Below are 16,349 nucleotides of genomic sequence, written 5' to 3'. Positions count from 1 at the left end.
CCTCTGACTTTAACTCAACTCATCTGTGCTCTGTTTGCCATTTTTACAATAAAAAAAACACCGCAAGCGGACCCGGCTCGAGCGACCTACGATCAATAACAGTCATCGCATCAAACAATTAACGTCGATTGATTATATGTTACGTTGTGCCGACGACTTTGGCGTTATAAGTTCATCGTCGTGCCCGAAATCTTCTGCCGCGCACCGGGGGTCCACACTCTGTCGCGTGCTGGTCAATCCAGTCGCCATGGTTACCGCGACGCCGCCGTCTCATTGGCCAGTCCCCACCGAGGCGTCTCTCGACGCGATTGGTGTATTTAGGGGGGGCGGGGGGTCCCGACCCCGCCCACTCGCCGCCCGTCCACCAATCCAGCGGCTCGAATCGTCGGTCACGTGCTCGCGCGGCCTAAGTGGTTGCTAGGGAAGCCTTCGCATTTTCCTTGGCGACTCGGCGAAGCGCACGTGGACGCACGGACACGGGGGTGGTTTATTGTTGTTGTTATTATTATTTACGGAGTTTATTTGTTTATTTTACAAAAAGTGACATTAAGAGTGAGAGATATCGCACTCGGGATGTCTCGCAGGGCGATTTTCGGGGGAATCGCGATGCTGTTGTTGCTGCTTCTGTGCGACCGGGCCTCGGTGAAAGGTGACGATGCTGTTGCTATTGTTTTTATTGTGCAGTAGTTAATGTAACTCTGATGTGTAAATTAGCAGTGTTGCCTCGTATACATCCAGTGCAGCAACAATCCGCTGTTGTAACTGCACCTGTGCTCACGCATTTGTGCTCCCCGCCTTCACCGACGCGTACTAACCCAGCGCGGTGAAGTATGGTCATTTCTCCTCCCCAAACCACGACCCGCAGTGTCGACTTACATGAGGTGCTCACTAACATCAAATGCACCTAGTCTATTCCATTGCATACCTGTCAACCCATACTGTTTACCCGTATTCTTGTACAGGGACATTTTCAGATCCATACGGCGTACAGCCGTTTCAACACGGGCACAAAAAAAGTGTCTTATTTGTTTGTGTTTCTCCCTTGTGATGTGACTTTGTAGGGTGAACGTTGAGATTTATAAGGCCACGGGGTGATCAATATGGTCTGAATTGGTTATAATGTAGGCACTGATAAGGGGTTGACAGGTATGCGATTACATGGAAGGTGCGTGCGTGTCTGCATGCATCCACATGGCACTCGGGTCAGAGTGAGCATGCGTTCTATACAAAATTTACTTATCATCACTGAAGTGTATGCGGATCAGATAAACGTGGACATGAGGTAGACTAAAAACAAACTACCGCATTATCCAGATTACAGGACACACCGGAAAGTAAGATTTAATTTATTTTCTTTCTACGTGACTTTACCGAAATAACAAAAAGAGTAATTCCTGCAGTCACGAAAGCTTCAAATAAAGTTTGTACTGTATGTGTCAAAAAAGCCGCATCGCTTCAATGAATGAAAACGCAACTTAACACCGTACTGCTATGAAGATAAACCAAAGACGTTTATGTGTGTGTGTGTGTTTTAACAGCGCTGGAATTCCAACCGCGAAGCATTCTGATGACAAACTACAATGTGGATGTAATGCTTGTGAATGCGGATGCACTATCGTGGACATGCGGCTTGCACCTTTTGAGTGGTGCGTGAACAAGTATACAGTGGTCGCATTCGAGCAAATTGAATCAGTATAATTTTTCAACTTTCACAGTGCGAGAATTGTATTCGAGCATTCTCTTCCGGTGGTTGTGTCAATATGCATTTATTTTTCAGAGTCGAGTAACATCACCTTGCTTCCATTTGAAAACAATACATCAGAGAACTGGACCGTCACATACTATTCACGAAATTCTCCAGTGGTTTGTATTACTTCAACAGCATGTTTTTGTTCTAGCATATCCACCAGTTCATAAATACTCAAATAGTATTTTTCTGACAGTAAATTTGTGTACTTTTATACAAACTCAAGGGAACCTTTAAGTAGTGCTTATCTCCTGTTTGCAGTTCCGAACCGGTGGTGAAAAGTTAAGTTGTGAAAGCAGGAACGAGGGGATCTATCCATAGAACGACTTCCGTTTTCTTCCTCCATAAAGTGGTACTCGCTTATGAACATCAGGCACTGTCAGTGTTTAAGGACGATGCAAATAAAAATTCTAAGAGTTCTTGAAGACACACCAACCATTGTCGTCACTGCATTGGCATTTTATTTAAGCATGTGAAAGTCACATCACAGTGAAGTCACAACATACTTGGCTATCACTTTTAACAACAAAGTTGTAAACTAATGTTGGACAGCTCTCCACACATAGACTGGGTATGTATACTGGGTTGCATATTTAAGTAGCAAAGCAATCATCTTGTCAATGTTTAAATCTCTCAGACCAGTTACCTTAAAAGAGGCTTCAAGCCCAGCTGTTTTATGGAAAAGTAACAAGCACCAATTACATCTTTTCCACTACGGTACACAACCGAGCTGCACCGGGGCCAGGTTGTTTTTCCACTGCAGCATCTGAGCCGTGCCGCTGTCACACACAATGAATGAGGCAAGACTCCTGTAGATGATGCTGTGTCCTCTCGGTACTGAATGATGTCACTAGCAAAAATCTCATCGTCCCCGCTGCTGGCCCCGCTTGACTCCAAGCCAAATTCAGATGTCTTGTGCGGCCAGTGTATCATACGCTTTGGTTGTTTCGGTAAAGTCACGTAGGTGAAAATAAAACAAAATAAAATTAAAAAGACAACATTTTATTTTGTTTTATTTTCACCTACGTGGCTTTACGGAAAGAACCAAAGAGTATGATCATTGCAGTCACGAAAACTTCTAATCTAGAATCAGTGTATCATAGTTTGGTGTTGGCTTGGCATGGCAAATAGCCAGTGCTATATCAACTGGAATCATGAGTGACCTGTGCTGGTTCTGTTCGGGTGTGCCAGTGGGAAAGGTGTAAAAGGGACTGCGTGATCTTTTTATCAGGTTACGCTGACGCTGACACGGATTCCAACGGACCCCAAGGTTGTAGTGGAAGAGGCGTTGGCAGTGAGATGTCGTCAGAGCGATAACAAGACTGCCACCCTCCTGGTGCAGGTGTCCATCAGGCCCTTGGAAGCACGAATCGATGGAAACATCTGTACGCAACGCATCGCAGATAATACTAAATTCCACCCCGCACCCCCTTCATGCACAGCCAATAGACATGTAACAATTCACCCCCTGGTAGTTGTTAAACAAAGGAACAGTGACAGTTGTTAGCACACTGTGCTTTTAACATGGTGACCTAAATTAGATTCCTGACCATGGCTAATAACGGTGTCGAGTGATAACTGAACCAGTCCTAGTCGCGCTTTTATCAACAGGCATAGAGTGGGACCATGTTATTGGTTGGAAGTGTTCACTGCCTAGTGGAGTTTGTTTGGAATGTGATGGTTAATCAATTTATCGATCAAAATGTATTCTTAGACTCACAATACATGCTCCATGTGTGTTTCATTCATAGCACCCACACAGTTATATATTTATTTTAGCAGCACTGACGCAATTATGTTCTTTATTCCATTGTTTACTACTTAGATTAAAATCACTAGATTCTACATGTACAGAAAAAACACGTAGAACTGGTTTATGAATGAAATCATGACCATTGTGACAATTCATAAAACGGATAGATGCTTATCTATAACTTGTCAGGCAGTGATGGCGTACGCCTGTAATCCAGCACTGTGGAGGTGAGGGCCGGAGGGTGTTGAGATGCTGTGCCCTGGTTTGCCAGAAGGCAGTAGAGAAAATGTGGACTCCACCTGTTCCATCTAAATGGGATAAGAGTGTTGCTCCCTTGCACGCGTGGGTTTTCTTTGGGTGCTTCGATTTCCTCCCACATGTAAAACATTAATAGATATATAGGCGACCGCAGAGCTTGGGCAATTGTTGGCACCAGTTCACCGCCTGGCTGCCTTCCTGCTCGTCTGTGGTTTCTCACGCTTCTGGGTCATTCTCTTGGAGAGCTAAAATTGCATGTTACAAGTTGGAATTCTAACTTGGATGCCGGTGTAATTTAACCCAAAGTGTGGTTGAACAGGGTAGCATATGATACGCGATTTTCTGTGATGAGTAACTGGCGAGCCTTTGCTGCAACCTTACAACACACCCTATGTTGCACTACAGCCCTGGTGACGGGGCTGCCCAACCCAGCGTACGTCCCGCTGAGCATGTGCCCCTGCGACCTCACCCAGAAGGCCTGTGACGTCGGCTGCTGCTGTGATCACGTGCGTGACCCTCCCCGCCCCTACTGGGATAATGTGAATGGCTTCAGGATCCTGCCTAACTCTCTTCTTCCCTCTCATCACTCTGCTCCACTCCACACTCTAACCTGTCTACTCTCATCTCGCTAATCCTGTCCACACCTCCTCATACATCTCACTTCACGATACCTCTCCACCTACTCTCTTACCTCTCCCATGTCATTTCACTCTGCTCCCTTCCATGCACTTTCTACTACACCAACCAAGTACTTCTCCTTTGCTCCCCCCACAGTCGGAAACTGCCTTCTAGCCATCAGTGCTGTCCACATTCTCCCTGCACCAGTTTTAGACCTTTTTCCCTCTGTGACTGACTGCCTCTCTCTTTCAGTTCATCAACGGACCACACACATTCTCTCAAATGTACATACAACTCCCTGATGGATGTTTATCTGCATTAAATAATTCTTGCCACTCTCTTGTTCCCCATGCGACAGACTTGCACAATGGAAAACGTCGGATTGCTTTCATCGTGCTTGCCGGGAGTGTTTGGGGGGCTTGTGTCGCCGCCATTTGAGCACCTGTGCTCGGAGCAGCAGGCACGCAATGCCCCGGACTGGTTCCCGTTCCTGTGTGTGCAGTCGCCCGCCGCCAACAGCCCCATGCTCGGCCTCTTCCACACCGATAGTTCAGTCCTAATGTGAGCCTGCGCCCACCCTCCAGATTCCTAGCATGGGACATAACGTAAACCAAGAAACGTGTTAAGACTGGCCTATAACCAAGCCATCCTAGAATGTGCTCGATCTCAACAGATCTTCAAAGCTAAAGCAGGGTTGAGCCTGGATTGTGCTTGGATGGGTGACCACTGCACAAGGTTGTCATTGGGGCTTGCGGGGCTAGGTATTGGGCAGCGGAATAAGTGCAGAAAAATGCATTGTTGTATTGTACTCATATGCCTCTGCATCTATGTGCCCACCTTTACCGACCAACACTGTCCAGTGTGGTGAAATATAGTCAACAAATGACCCACAAAGAGCATCTTGAGAATCAGCAATTGAGACGCCCATCCATAATATTGCAATGTTCTAGTGGTGGTGCCGCTAATGCAGGCATGAGGCTGACGACAAACATGCATTCCATCAACCCAACAGGACGTTAGATGCACTGAAGACAAAGTTGGACCAGATTCCTGCGAGCCCTTCGTTTGCCAAGGAGAGAACAGGCCAGACAAACGCCCCCTGCTTATCGTCAAACGGCTACATGGAGCAGGGCAGCCCAACATGCGTCCAGAATCGTCTCTTGACCTTGCTGCAGGTAATGCTCAAAATGTACATTGCGCTCAACTCACACAAGCTTGAGTTTTACGAGACAATCTGATCGAGTTCATGTGAATCGCATGAAATGCACTAGTCTCTACTTAAATTAAAAAAATACAATTTACAAACAGCAACCCACAACACCAGCAACTAATGTTCCTCATGTGCTCACAAATGCGTGCTACCTGTGCTTGCAAGTAATTAGGGGAGCAAATAAAATGTTTTGAGAGATTGTTTGATTCGGGTTTCATTGGCCAGGCCACGCTGGCTGGTCACTGCTTGCAGAAAGCCCCCGTTTCCTTCCTGAAGGACGTCACCTCTCGCTGTGTGCTGCGTCCACCACTTCAGCTGCTGTGTACAAATAACAGCCTGCTCAGCATTGACGCCTACTCCAAAGGTAAAAAAAAGTCACTGCAACATTTACTCCAAAGCAACATGCTGTCACCGCGCGTGCTAGAGAGGGCCTGGGTCCCATTCTTTGAGCAGTCGACCCATGTTTCCTCTATTTGACGGAGCCAGCTATTGAATTCACAACAAAAAATACGCAAAGTAACGGGTTTGATTGTTCGTTAGCTGCATAGTGCTGGAAAATATAATGTTTCACACTCGGGGTAGAAAACATACAGAGGTGAATGCCGTTTACAAATGTGCGTGTTTCTGATTGTGGTGTTTGCCGTTGACAGATGTGGACACAAAGACGTGCTCTTTGTCAGTGCTGGGAGCCTCCCTGCAGCTCAGTCCAACGAATGTGTTTTTTATCCCCGAGGGCCTCATACAGAGCACTCAACAAAGAGGTTGGTACTCGGATGTATGCGCAAGGCTGACAACACGCAGAAGCCACCATTTCCATCATGTTGATATATTGTGGATGTACAGTAAAACCTTGGATTGCGAGCATAATTCGTTCCGGAAACGTGTTTGTAATCCAAAGCACTCGTATATCAGTTGTGATCACGTGACGCTCGGCAGACAAAGCGTATGATTGAAATAAGGGCAGGACCTACATCCCCTCCCCTTGCCACGTGTTTCATCTCAAAGGAATCTATGACTGGACTTAAATTGAATACAATGGATTGGTCAGGTGTTGCGGCAATCGCAGATGTGTAGCAACTACTGTGGCAGGTCCACAGAGGCACAAAGCATGGATATTGTCATCTGGATTACAAATCCATGTGATCCATCAAGCATTTACCTTTTCCTCTAAAGCATTGGATTAAAAAGGTGTGCCAGCACATGTGGGTGATCGATGCACATGCAGTATCATTCATGACCGTCTTGTCCCTGTCATCCAGTTATAGAATGCTTGCAGGTCCGCCAATCCAACGAAATGTGCTTTAACGCGGTGGTGGCTGTGATTTACGAGGTGACTTGGAAGAACTTTTCGGTGCGTCACGTTCATGCCAAGATAACTTTGGCGAACGTCAGTTTTGCGAACAACGGTCAGCAAATCCTCACCCACCATATTTACCGTACGGACACCTTCAATGAGAGTTTTCAATGCACTAATTTTGTTTGCACTCATTATTTCAATGTCACCTTTTGAATGTTGTGGTTATTCTGCATTCCAGCCTCGCTGGTACAGGAATTCTCGGTGCAGTTTATAAATCCTGTCAACGGATCGCAGATTATTACACCTCGATCTGGAAACCCGGGTGGGTGCCTACGCATATTTGTGAAATTTATTTAATTGAAGGTTGAACTTTTACAGAACACATTTATGTTTTTTTCAGTGACTTATCAGTTAAAATGTTTCACTGTTATCATTCCTTCCCTCCAAAGGATACCTAGTGGGCAAGCCGCTGTTGACAGGTGTTCTCAACAACTACGGGAGTGTCAACCTAACTGAGGGACTCCACCTTTGGTACCCAGGTGAGTGCCTCTTACTGGTTCCCCCCTGATATAACAATGTAAATATTGAGCAATTGTACCAGGTTTTTGCCGGTCGTGTCGAATTGCTGTCCGATGTATGCCCGGTACAACCCAATATCAAGAGCAGTGGAGGCTTTGGACTGATCGCGAGGCCCATGTTAAAACGCTGCTCATTGAGGAAACGCTTCGCGTATCTCATATCATATATCAGTGGAGTTCGTATTGTGCGATGACATAACGCACTCTCCTCTGCTATGATATCAGTGGGCTCCAGCCTGTGCGCCGAGGCCCAAACGACGCAGGTGAAGTTCGGCGAGAACTCCATATCCGGGTGCCTCCTCCGCCTTGGATTGACCGAGCTGAATAATTGCACCAACATCAGGTGCATGCTAAATGTGAATTATTTGATGTCTCGCGCATATTACCATGATTATTAAATGCTGCAACGATCACCCAACTGTGATTATTTATGGTGATAGACAGTAACAAATGGTGATGAATGTGATCTCTACTCAGCAATGTGTATGGATAGACCTTTTGTCAATCCACTGCTGGATGAGGGCGTCCCCACGATATTCAGATCGTGGCAGTTACTTGACCATACTTCACCATGCTGGTCGGTGCGGGTTAGTTAAGGTGGACAGTAGAGATACAGGAGCATAGTACAGTACAAATATGGTTTAATATCTCCTTCTGTTGCCCACAATGTAACCACACAGCAAATGAGATGAAAATGGAAGTATTAATTAAATGTGTAATTCATGACGTTAATACAGAACCTCTTTATGTGAATGATTGATAAAGTGCCCAATGAGAGATGCCATCGTAACAAATGTGTTGTTTGTTGTAGGCATAATATCCTGCAGGGATGGAATCGCCTCGTTTCTGCAACTTTGGTTGGCCGACGTGGCAACTCCATCCCCAACGACACCAACACTGATTGGGTCCCCATATGCAACAATAGTATGTTGCTGCACTCTCTGGACTCCGTGGCACCGATGATGATACAATACAATTATAGAGCATTTAAATGTGACCGCACCTCAGGATGTTGTACAGAAACGGTGCTCATTTTATCGTGGAAAACGGGAAGGTTTTGGGCCAAGTCTTGAACAGGAGAAGGGAGTTGACAACATGGACGGCTGGGGAAAGAGTTCCAGACTGTGGGGGGGGAGGGGCAGCAGAGGAGAATGAGCGACTTCCCACTGAGGGAAGGTTGACTGGTGACATTGACCAAAGGCCTTTGTTGCTGGAGTAGTAATGCGTGGAGGGGAGTAGAGTGATAACAGAGGGGTCAGCAAGGGCGAGTGTGTCAAGGATTTGAAGATATTTCGATTTAAATCTTTCGTGACTGCAGGGATTCATCTTCTTGGTTCTTTCGGTAAAGTCACGTAGAATGGAAATAATAAAATAATAAAAATAAACATAATCAAATAATTCTCACGACGTTTCGGCCACAACGCAAGCAGCCGTCCTCAGGTGAAGAACAGGTCTGTCAGAAAGAGGTCTGTCTTTTTGATAGACCTGCTCTTCACCTGAGGACGGCTGCTTGCATTGTGGCCGAAACGTTGTGAGAATTATTTTATTGTGTTTTATTTTTATTATTTTATTATTTCCATTTTACGTGACTTTACCGAAAGAAACAAGAAGTTGATTTGAAGATAGAGAGGGTGATCTTGAAATAGATCTGAGATTAAATTGGGAGTCAGCGAACTGCATATTGCAGTTATATGTTTATGGGTGTGGGTAAGGAGTTTTTTTACCCATATTATCTGTACATTGATTGCATATTCTAGATTTGCGCAGTGAAATACTACTGTCGCTGACCTTTCTTTAATTTTGCACTTACTAATTACATCTCCACGGCATCGCTTATTAGGCTTAAACTATCAGCTCGTGATGAGAAAACTGCAGAATAGTTTGATGTGGTAGGGTTGAGGCGAACATATGTGTCCAAGATGAAATGCAGCCTTGTTATAAGTGATGCAGGTGGCACCCTGCAGATGAGGCTTCACGAGAGAAATGGTTGAATGCACGAATCCGATTCACTTCACCACAGACTGACCCACTCAAGTCCGAGGCAACAGCAGCACAGCGCTTGGAGACCAGCTTCACCTGTGTTCCATGGTAACGCAGAGGCGATTATTTGTGACCTCCATTCTGTAGTCTCGAAAATCGAAAGCCTAACAAAGTCAACCGGGAGGCCTGGAATGTGTGCAGAAGTGCCGGCTCACCTGCACATCCGCGTGCTCACCGCCATGGTGGGAAACGTGGAGAGGGAGCCCCAGATGGAAATAGTTGCTGTGAATGTCAGGTAATCGATCGCACCGCACCCTTACTCGCCAGCCCAGTGCTTCCCCTGCTGCCTTAAGCTATTACAGCCTAGTTTATAACCCACACAGCTAATAGCCTTGCCCTCATACAGCTGTGCATGTATGTTGAACTTCTTTCGCACTGTACGTAGCCAATCATGCTGATCAGAGGTGCGGATGTGAGATTGCCGGAGGTAAAAAACACGTAATTAATACGTAATTTATCCAGAATGGTCTCCCTGGGTCTCATACTGTCTATCAGGCGAATCCTTACATTTTAAAGACCATTTTGCTTATAGGTGGAATCCACATTACCTGGCAAAAAACACGTATGCATGCATACGTGGTAATAAAACTCAAAGGTGTGCACAGACTGGCTTACATTCACTTGATGGCCACTTTTCAGCCCACGGAGGGCTCGTGTGAGCATGGTGCAGCGGAGCAGTGTTACTCGCGCGTCCTCGCACGATGTATTCTGACCCCCAGTGTGTTCTGACCCCCAGTGTGAGCAACGTGACGTGGCAGCTGTCGTGTAGCGGCGCCGAAGGGGCGGCGTGCGTGAACACGTCGTTTGTGCAGTCCTTCCAAGTCACCAGCTCCGTGCAGTTTATCCGCGTGGCCACAACACTGACATCGCCGCAGACCAGGTACTGGGGTCGTTTCTCCACTACCCTCATTCATCTCCCATCTCCTTCTCACTCCACCCAGCCAGTATGTCTGAATGCGGTCTCGGAGAAAATGGTAAAACGTTAACACGAGAAGAGCAAGTAGCATTTAGACAAGGGTGTCAAAAAAGTAAATGTGTCCCCACGCTTAAACAAGCATTGGGTAGTGGTCATCTCCATTTGGTGGCAATTGAAATTCCACCCTGCGATGGAGATGGCCAGTCTTTGCGTAGAATTCCCCAAAGTGGAATATATTTTATCGACCCCGAAGAGGTGATGCAATGGTCAGATGTGAAAAGTTAAAGTTTTTTTTATACAGTTTATCTTTATTTGACAAAGGATGTGTGTGTGACAACAAAACTGAAAATCAAACAAAACATGAAGAAGGCCATCCTGGGATAGTGCTAGATGTAGGGTAACGAGTAGGGTGTTGAGGGTGGTTATTTGGTTAGGGTTGGAGGTCGGGCTAGCATCCGGTTAGCGAGGTATCCTCTGTTCCAAAACAGCTTGTTACTTATACTCGTTACGTACGGCATTTTAGGTTTTTTGGCTGCTTTTTTGTTTGTTTGCCGTATTCTCATTTAAATGAAATGTATATTTCGTAGATTATTTGCACAATTTTGCAGATGTTTTTATTACCATAAATTTGGAGAAATTACCAAGGGGGAGAATGTGTTTCGGCCGTTTCATCAAAATGGGAATCCAGGACCACCACGTCTTTCTCCCCCACGCCAGGTTTCAACTCAACTACACAGAGTTTGACTGCAGCCGAAACGACGTGTGCTGGCCAGAGCTCGCCCTCCCGTTCATCACCACGTATAAAGGTAGGCACGACCCTGTCCCGTGCGTCAATTTATTCAGCTTCAGATTTGAAATGCCCACAGCTGCAATTTTCACCCCAGGCTGGTGCATTAGTATACGAATACAATGCGTGAAGCACATGCTCGCTTGCGTGCGCGCTCACACACACACATTTGGTAAGGTCTTAGATGTAAAGTAAAGGTGTAGCCCTGCAATTGCGTTCCCATGCTACAGCTGGCGGATGCGCCTCCATTAGGGTGAGCTCAAGAGAGCCACTCTGTAGAGGGTATCAAATGGCTTGCGTCTCAAAAGTACCCACACTTTAACCCACCACAAGGCACTTGTTGAATTGACCGTGGTGGTGCACACATTTAGACTGCTAGCTGGACAGGTTGTGGGATTTTATGAAACGTTGCACCATTGTTTAAACTGTCGTGACAAGAGATTGAACCAGCGACCTCTGTGTTGTAAGTCCAATGTGCTGTCCTTTACACCAGGGCAGCAGATTGCTTATAATATACGTGACATTTAAAAAAAAAAACACCCAGTGCCTCTTATGTGGGTTGGGCGATCTATAATGTAAACCTCACGAATTGCAATTATTTTCTGGACTTTTAGAGGGCCCACTCTGGTATTGTTCAAAAGGGAACACTGGCCATCAATGTGCTTTATAATTATGCATGCAGTAATATTTGACAATTGTGTTCCATTGTTATAAGCTCAGGTCTAATTGTATCTCACCATGTTTGTGCTTTTCCTACACCAGGCCACCCAAACGGATACGCAATAGCCCAAGGAATGATCCTGGTCCTGCTGTTTGTGTTGGCGGGGCTCCTGGCTGCCCCATGGCATGCGATATTTACGTGACTATCAACCGTCGCCCTAATTTTAGAATAAAAAAAATGATAATTTCTGTAATTTTTATTTATTATGCGGGTATTGAGATATTGGGATAAATCTTTACATTATATGTTTAAAGGTTAATTGTCACGGTTTACACAAATCTACTGGTGATGGAAAAAATTAAGTTTTGTGTGTGTGCGCTTATATAAACCAAATCGGTATCGTCAAATGAGGATGCTTTATAAGGAAAACTGTTCCAGTGTTTTTTGTCCACTTGAAGCTTCATTTTTGTACTGTAAAATAAACAAAAGGTATCTTTTAAATAAAGATGTTTATACTATTATTAAAGTAGTAAAACAATGCCATTTATTCATCCAGAAAAGCCTCAGTCTTAAGACTTCTTCAGGAGATTCCTACTAGGAGATGTTTGGCCAATCACTTTAAAATAATTGCATTGCTTATGGGAGGAAACGCACGCATACCAGCGGATAAAATGGTAAGCTCTGCACAGATGGGTTTGTGAACCTATTTTCTGTACTGCTAAATACTGGAAGGTACTCTTGACCAATGCATCTCACGTGGCCACAACAGCCACTGTAACACTGCATGTGCAGTGCAATTCCTTACCTACGAAGATGAGTGTGGACAGAACGCTCGCCAGGAGCACCAGGGCACTGGGATCACGAGTGCTTCTACACGAGCTGGGAAGAACAAGACAAGCACCTTTATAAAAATCTACTGAACAAAGGCCCAGATCAGCGGACCAGCATGAATTAGCACCATTGATGGTATAACAGATGAGAGTTAATGCATCCCTTGAATTGAGTAAGGTGCATGGGACAGTGTTGTTCCATCGCAAGGGATTATCTTAAATTAAGAACTTTTGGAAAAGAGACGATGGGTGGGAATTTCAAAGCCGAGCAGTGCGAGAAGAGAAGCAGAATGAGACACCGACAAAGACCCCCCCCCCCCTTAACAGACTTGGGGCAAGTGCTGTTTGCGAGCACCTATCAAGCCCGACACTGCACACGAACGGCTGGATGATCAGCACCACCTGGCCACTTTCGTCTCCCTAATGGAAATGTTTACACACCGCACCAGCTACTCATTTCAAGCCGAGTTGATCTTAGGAAGGCCCAGGATCAGTTCAGATGATCTTCACTGGTGTTGGCCATGAGCGGGAATCTAGCTCGGGTCGCCAGGTTCGCAGCTCAGCTCACGAACCATTTCACTACACTACCGCTCCCCAGCCACCTCCCCTTCTTACACAAACACCTCTCAGTTCTTCATTCTCCTACGCTTTTTCAGGTTGCACCGCATGTTGTTTGTCATGATGCCCGATGTTTCACTCCATGTACTTTCTAAGTTTCTTCAGATTGAAGGAAGCTCCCCGCACGTGGAGCAAAACATCGGACATCACGCCAAACAACAATGCGGTACATCCTGAAAACACATCAGAGAACTATACAGCACAACCACTAAAACCTACACGAGCAGAATCTCCATTTACAATTGCCCATACAGTTATTCTCGTCCATAAGTTTTTGGGTTAGATCGTGTCAATAAATATAGAACATGGCATGTTCTGTTTACGTGACAACCCTTACTAGTTGGATGTGTCGGGTGGTGGCGGTTTTTAACGACATTTACGCGATCTAACCCAAAAACCTCTATTATAGATGATATTGGTCGCGAAAGCCTACGTGTTAAACTAGTTATTCTCAAATTGCATTTAAACTTACCGTCCATTTAAGGCGAGCAGGAGAGCGTTCTTTGGAACTAAGCCACCAAACTGGGCCTGTGCGGCCCTTGTGGAACTGACTTGGAAGGTTTTTCCAGGACTGGCTGTGTTATTTTGTCCAGATCCAAGTTGGCTGGCCTGTCCAAACACCGGTTGGGTGTTTTGTTTCGGAGCTGATGTGGGATTCTGCGTCAAAGCAGTTAACTGGCCAGACGATTTCGTGGTTGTTCCGGGCACGGGTTGATTGTTTTGTTTCGGAGCTGATGTGGGATTCTGCCTCGAAGCAGCTAACTGGCCAGACGATTTCGTGGTCGTTCCGGGCACCGGTTGGTTGTTTTGACTCAGAACCGATGTGGGATTCTGCCTTGAAGCAGCTAACTGGCCAGACGATTTCGTGGTCGTTCCGGGAACCGATTGTACTGTTGGCACAATGCCCAAATTGACCTGTGGCATAGATCCTGGCCGGACAGTGTTGGAAGGGGACCCGAGCTTCAGCGAGGCGACCGCTGGATAGGAGCAGGAGAACTCGAGATGGATGCGTTTGGCTCGCCACGACTCGCCCACGTCCTCCACGCTCACCACGGCGTTTCTGAAGACGATGGATGCGTTTGTTTCCTGGAAAAAGGGGCAGCACAGAAAAACGGATGTCTCGAAAAATGTATAACCCACGGCATTTGTCTGATATTCGCACCATTCTTATAGAGCAAAGCTACCATTAAGGTGCTTTGTTTCACATCGTCTGTGGTAGCTTAAAAGTAGGGGGCGACGCTTCTGTGTAATCCGATTTGAGTTATTTTCTTGAAATTTAATTTAGACCATGATGCCGGCACACAATGGCCTACTCGTTTCGATGGACGGCAACGGATCTTTAACATCCACTGTCACCCGCAATATTAACCAGGGCGGCCTGCCGGATTCAAACTGCGAACCTCTGCAACAAGCTGAGAACGTGCTATGTCAATGACCGATAATGTACAGCCATCATCACGCCACTGCTAGATGAGGGCCTCCTCGCACACCACGTGGGTCATGAGGGTTATTTGACCGTAATTCACGCTGGTTCAGTGCGGGTTGAAGGCGTGGAGCGTAGATGTGACTAGTATCATCCAGCATTGGATTCTGCTGCACTGTCAACATAGGCCCTCAGCAGCCTATAACAGCCGAGGTGTGGTGGCATCAACAGCTTTTGGCCTTCATGACATCACGATCTTGAAGAGAAATGGCAGTGGTTTGGGGAGGCCTTCAGTCAATAGTGGATCGACCACGGCCAAAACAACGATTGACGATGCTGAAGTGGCCTTTAGCGTGCGCGAGCCGATTGCGACACAGCCCCTCTGTAGTACCACTAAGCCCTCCCTGCCGCACCCCCCTTTGCCTCACACTCAGGGTGCTGCCGCAGGGGTTGTCGTGCGGCACCAAGAAGCGCACGTAGGGCTCGCCGGCATAGCAGGTTGCGCTCGGTGCACAAGCCGGGTTCGCCAGCTGTAGGTCGGCGCCGGTGTGGCCCAGGGCCTCCAGCACGCAGCGCCTGAGCAGCACCGTCATCTCGGAGGGGCCGCACACGACCACGGGGTTCAGCGGCTCTGTGGGCAATGTACCGAAAAACAAACGTACAGAGTTCATTGCTTCGAGGCAAATACATTCAAATGATTGCTGCCGAGGTGAAAAGTTCAGTTCGCATGCACCGCAGTTGTAATATTCATTAAATGTGCCTTCCTCTGCCTGCCTGGCAGTACAAATGAGTCCACCGGTTAGACGATCGGCAGGTGGCATGCGATGGGTTCAGGGTTTTCTCGTCTACAATGAAGTGTCCCGCAACACACACAACTGTCAAGTTTTGACTTGGGCTCGTGCCCCTGGGAATTCAAGGCAAGGGCTCTTGAACCAAAGCACTTTACCAGAGCTGGAACAGATTTTCGGGTATGGGCAGACCTCTGCAGCAGCCGCTGTCTCTGTAAACACAAGACGCACAAATGTTTCTACTACTACGTACGTTTTCACAGTTATGCTCCATAGCTATCCGATGTTTAAGGGTTGTTCAGTGTTGTTCTTGGCATGATGTCCAACGCTTTGCTCCATGTGCTAAAGCCATCTGGTACTACACTCTAACCAATTCTTCAATTATATATCCCCCCCCCCCCAGATTTAAATTAACCTCTCCAGCACACGCAGCAAAACGTCGTCAGACACCACGCAGAACAACCACACAAGATACAACCTGAACACATATCGGACAGATGCACGTGAATGGTGAGTGCAATCACTGGTGGCGTCACAGATTACGAAACGTTTAAGGTCCGTGTGCATTTTACTCACGTCCGTCCACAGAATTACCAGTAATCCAACAGGAGAGGCTGATCAACATGAATATCCTCATCTTGGACTTCATTGGATCGGCGAGGAATAAAAGAAGACAGTGTAGCACTACCACACGCAAAACCTTGACGTCAGTTTACTGCGCCTGTGCAGACTCGACAAAAAGCTGCACTGAATTTGATTTCGTTTGGACCACACACAAACACACACAGGTGTGCGTCGGCTCAACATTGAAATGAACTCTAAGGA

At 46.5% G+C, this 16,349-nt stretch overlaps 3 protein-coding genes across 4 annotated transcripts in view; 1 reads left to right on the top strand and 2 right to left on the bottom strand.

Annotated features, from left to right (window-relative positions):
* Positions 1-232, bottom strand: part of DNAH10 (dynein axonemal heavy chain 10) — a 67,109-nt gene extending 66,877 nt beyond the window's left edge. Inside the window, exon 1 of the mRNA XM_078595244.1 lies at positions 144-232. The gene's annotated coding sequence lies outside the window, so the exon portion shown is untranslated. The remainder of the gene's footprint in view (positions 1-143) is intronic.
* A 202-nt stretch (positions 233-434) lies between these two features.
* On the top strand, positions 435-12,386 carry LOC144719369 (tectonic-2-like). Of its 2 annotated transcripts, XM_078595237.1 has the most exons (18): positions 435-649; positions 1,539-1,646; positions 1,778-1,863; positions 2,979-3,132; positions 4,164-4,264; positions 4,735-4,937; positions 5,389-5,551; positions 5,812-5,950; positions 6,237-6,347; positions 6,846-6,992; positions 7,122-7,205; positions 7,333-7,422; positions 7,687-7,804; positions 8,273-8,385; positions 9,589-9,736; positions 10,238-10,381; positions 11,135-11,223; positions 11,967-12,386. In XM_078595237.1, exons 1-18 carry the CDS (start codon positions 574-576, stop codon positions 12,065-12,067), a joined length of 2,175 nt encoding a protein of 724 aa, XP_078451363.1. In that variant the 5' UTR covers positions 435-573; the 3' UTR covers positions 12,068-12,386. The 2 variants fall into 2 exon arrangements, with proteins under 2 accessions (XP_078451363.1, XP_078451364.1); XM_078595238.1 differs by lacking the exon at positions 6,846-6,992.
* Positions 10,705-16,344, bottom strand: LOC144719370 (uncharacterized). The gene is made up of 6 exons (XM_078595239.1): positions 16,101-16,344; positions 15,683-15,736; positions 15,165-15,367; positions 13,786-14,399; positions 12,671-12,744; positions 10,705-12,336 (listed from the first exon to the last, which is right to left on the bottom strand). The coding sequence occupies exons 1-6, from the start codon at positions 16,171-16,173 to the stop codon at positions 12,326-12,328; spliced, it is 1,029 nt and encodes a 342-aa protein (XP_078451365.1). The 5' UTR covers positions 16,174-16,344; the 3' UTR covers positions 10,705-12,325.
* Positions 16,345-16,349: the final 5 nt, after the last annotated feature.

Source organism: Lampetra planeri, chromosome 6, assembly GCF_965212315.1.
Source record: "Lampetra planeri chromosome 6, kcLamPlan1.2.h2, whole genome shotgun sequence".
NCBI lineage: Eukaryota > Metazoa > Chordata > Hyperoartia > Petromyzontiformes > Petromyzontidae > Lampetra > Lampetra planeri.
Note: the sequence above shows the minus strand (reverse complement) of the source record. Positions and strands in the feature narration are given on the sequence as shown.

Bases quoted from the DNA above. Each gene is read 5' to 3' on its own strand.
- LOC144719369 (XM_078595237.1), top strand. From the start codon at position 574: ATGTCTCGCAGGGCGATTTTCGGGGGAATCGCGATGCTGTTGTTGCTG. The intron at 650-1,538 runs GTGACGATGCTG...GTGTTTTAACAG, and splicing joins CGACCGGGCCTCGGTGAAAG to CGCTGGAATTCCAACCGCGA. The intron at 5,552-5,811 runs GTAATGCTCAAA...TTCATTGGCCAG, and splicing joins GTCTCTTGACCTTGCTGCAG to GCCACGCTGGCTGGTCACTG.
- LOC144719370 (XM_078595239.1), bottom strand. From the start codon at position 16,173: ATGAAGTCCAAGATGAGGATATTCATGTTGATCAGCCTCTCCTGTTGG. The intron at 15,737-16,100 runs GTGAGTAAAATG...TTGTGTTTACAG, and splicing joins TGGTAATTCTGTGGACGGAC to AGACAGCGGCTGCTGCAGAG. The intron at 12,745-13,785 runs GTAAGTTTAAAT...TGTTCTTCCCAG, and splicing joins CTGCTCGCCTTAAATGGACG to CTCGTGTAGAAGCACTCGTG.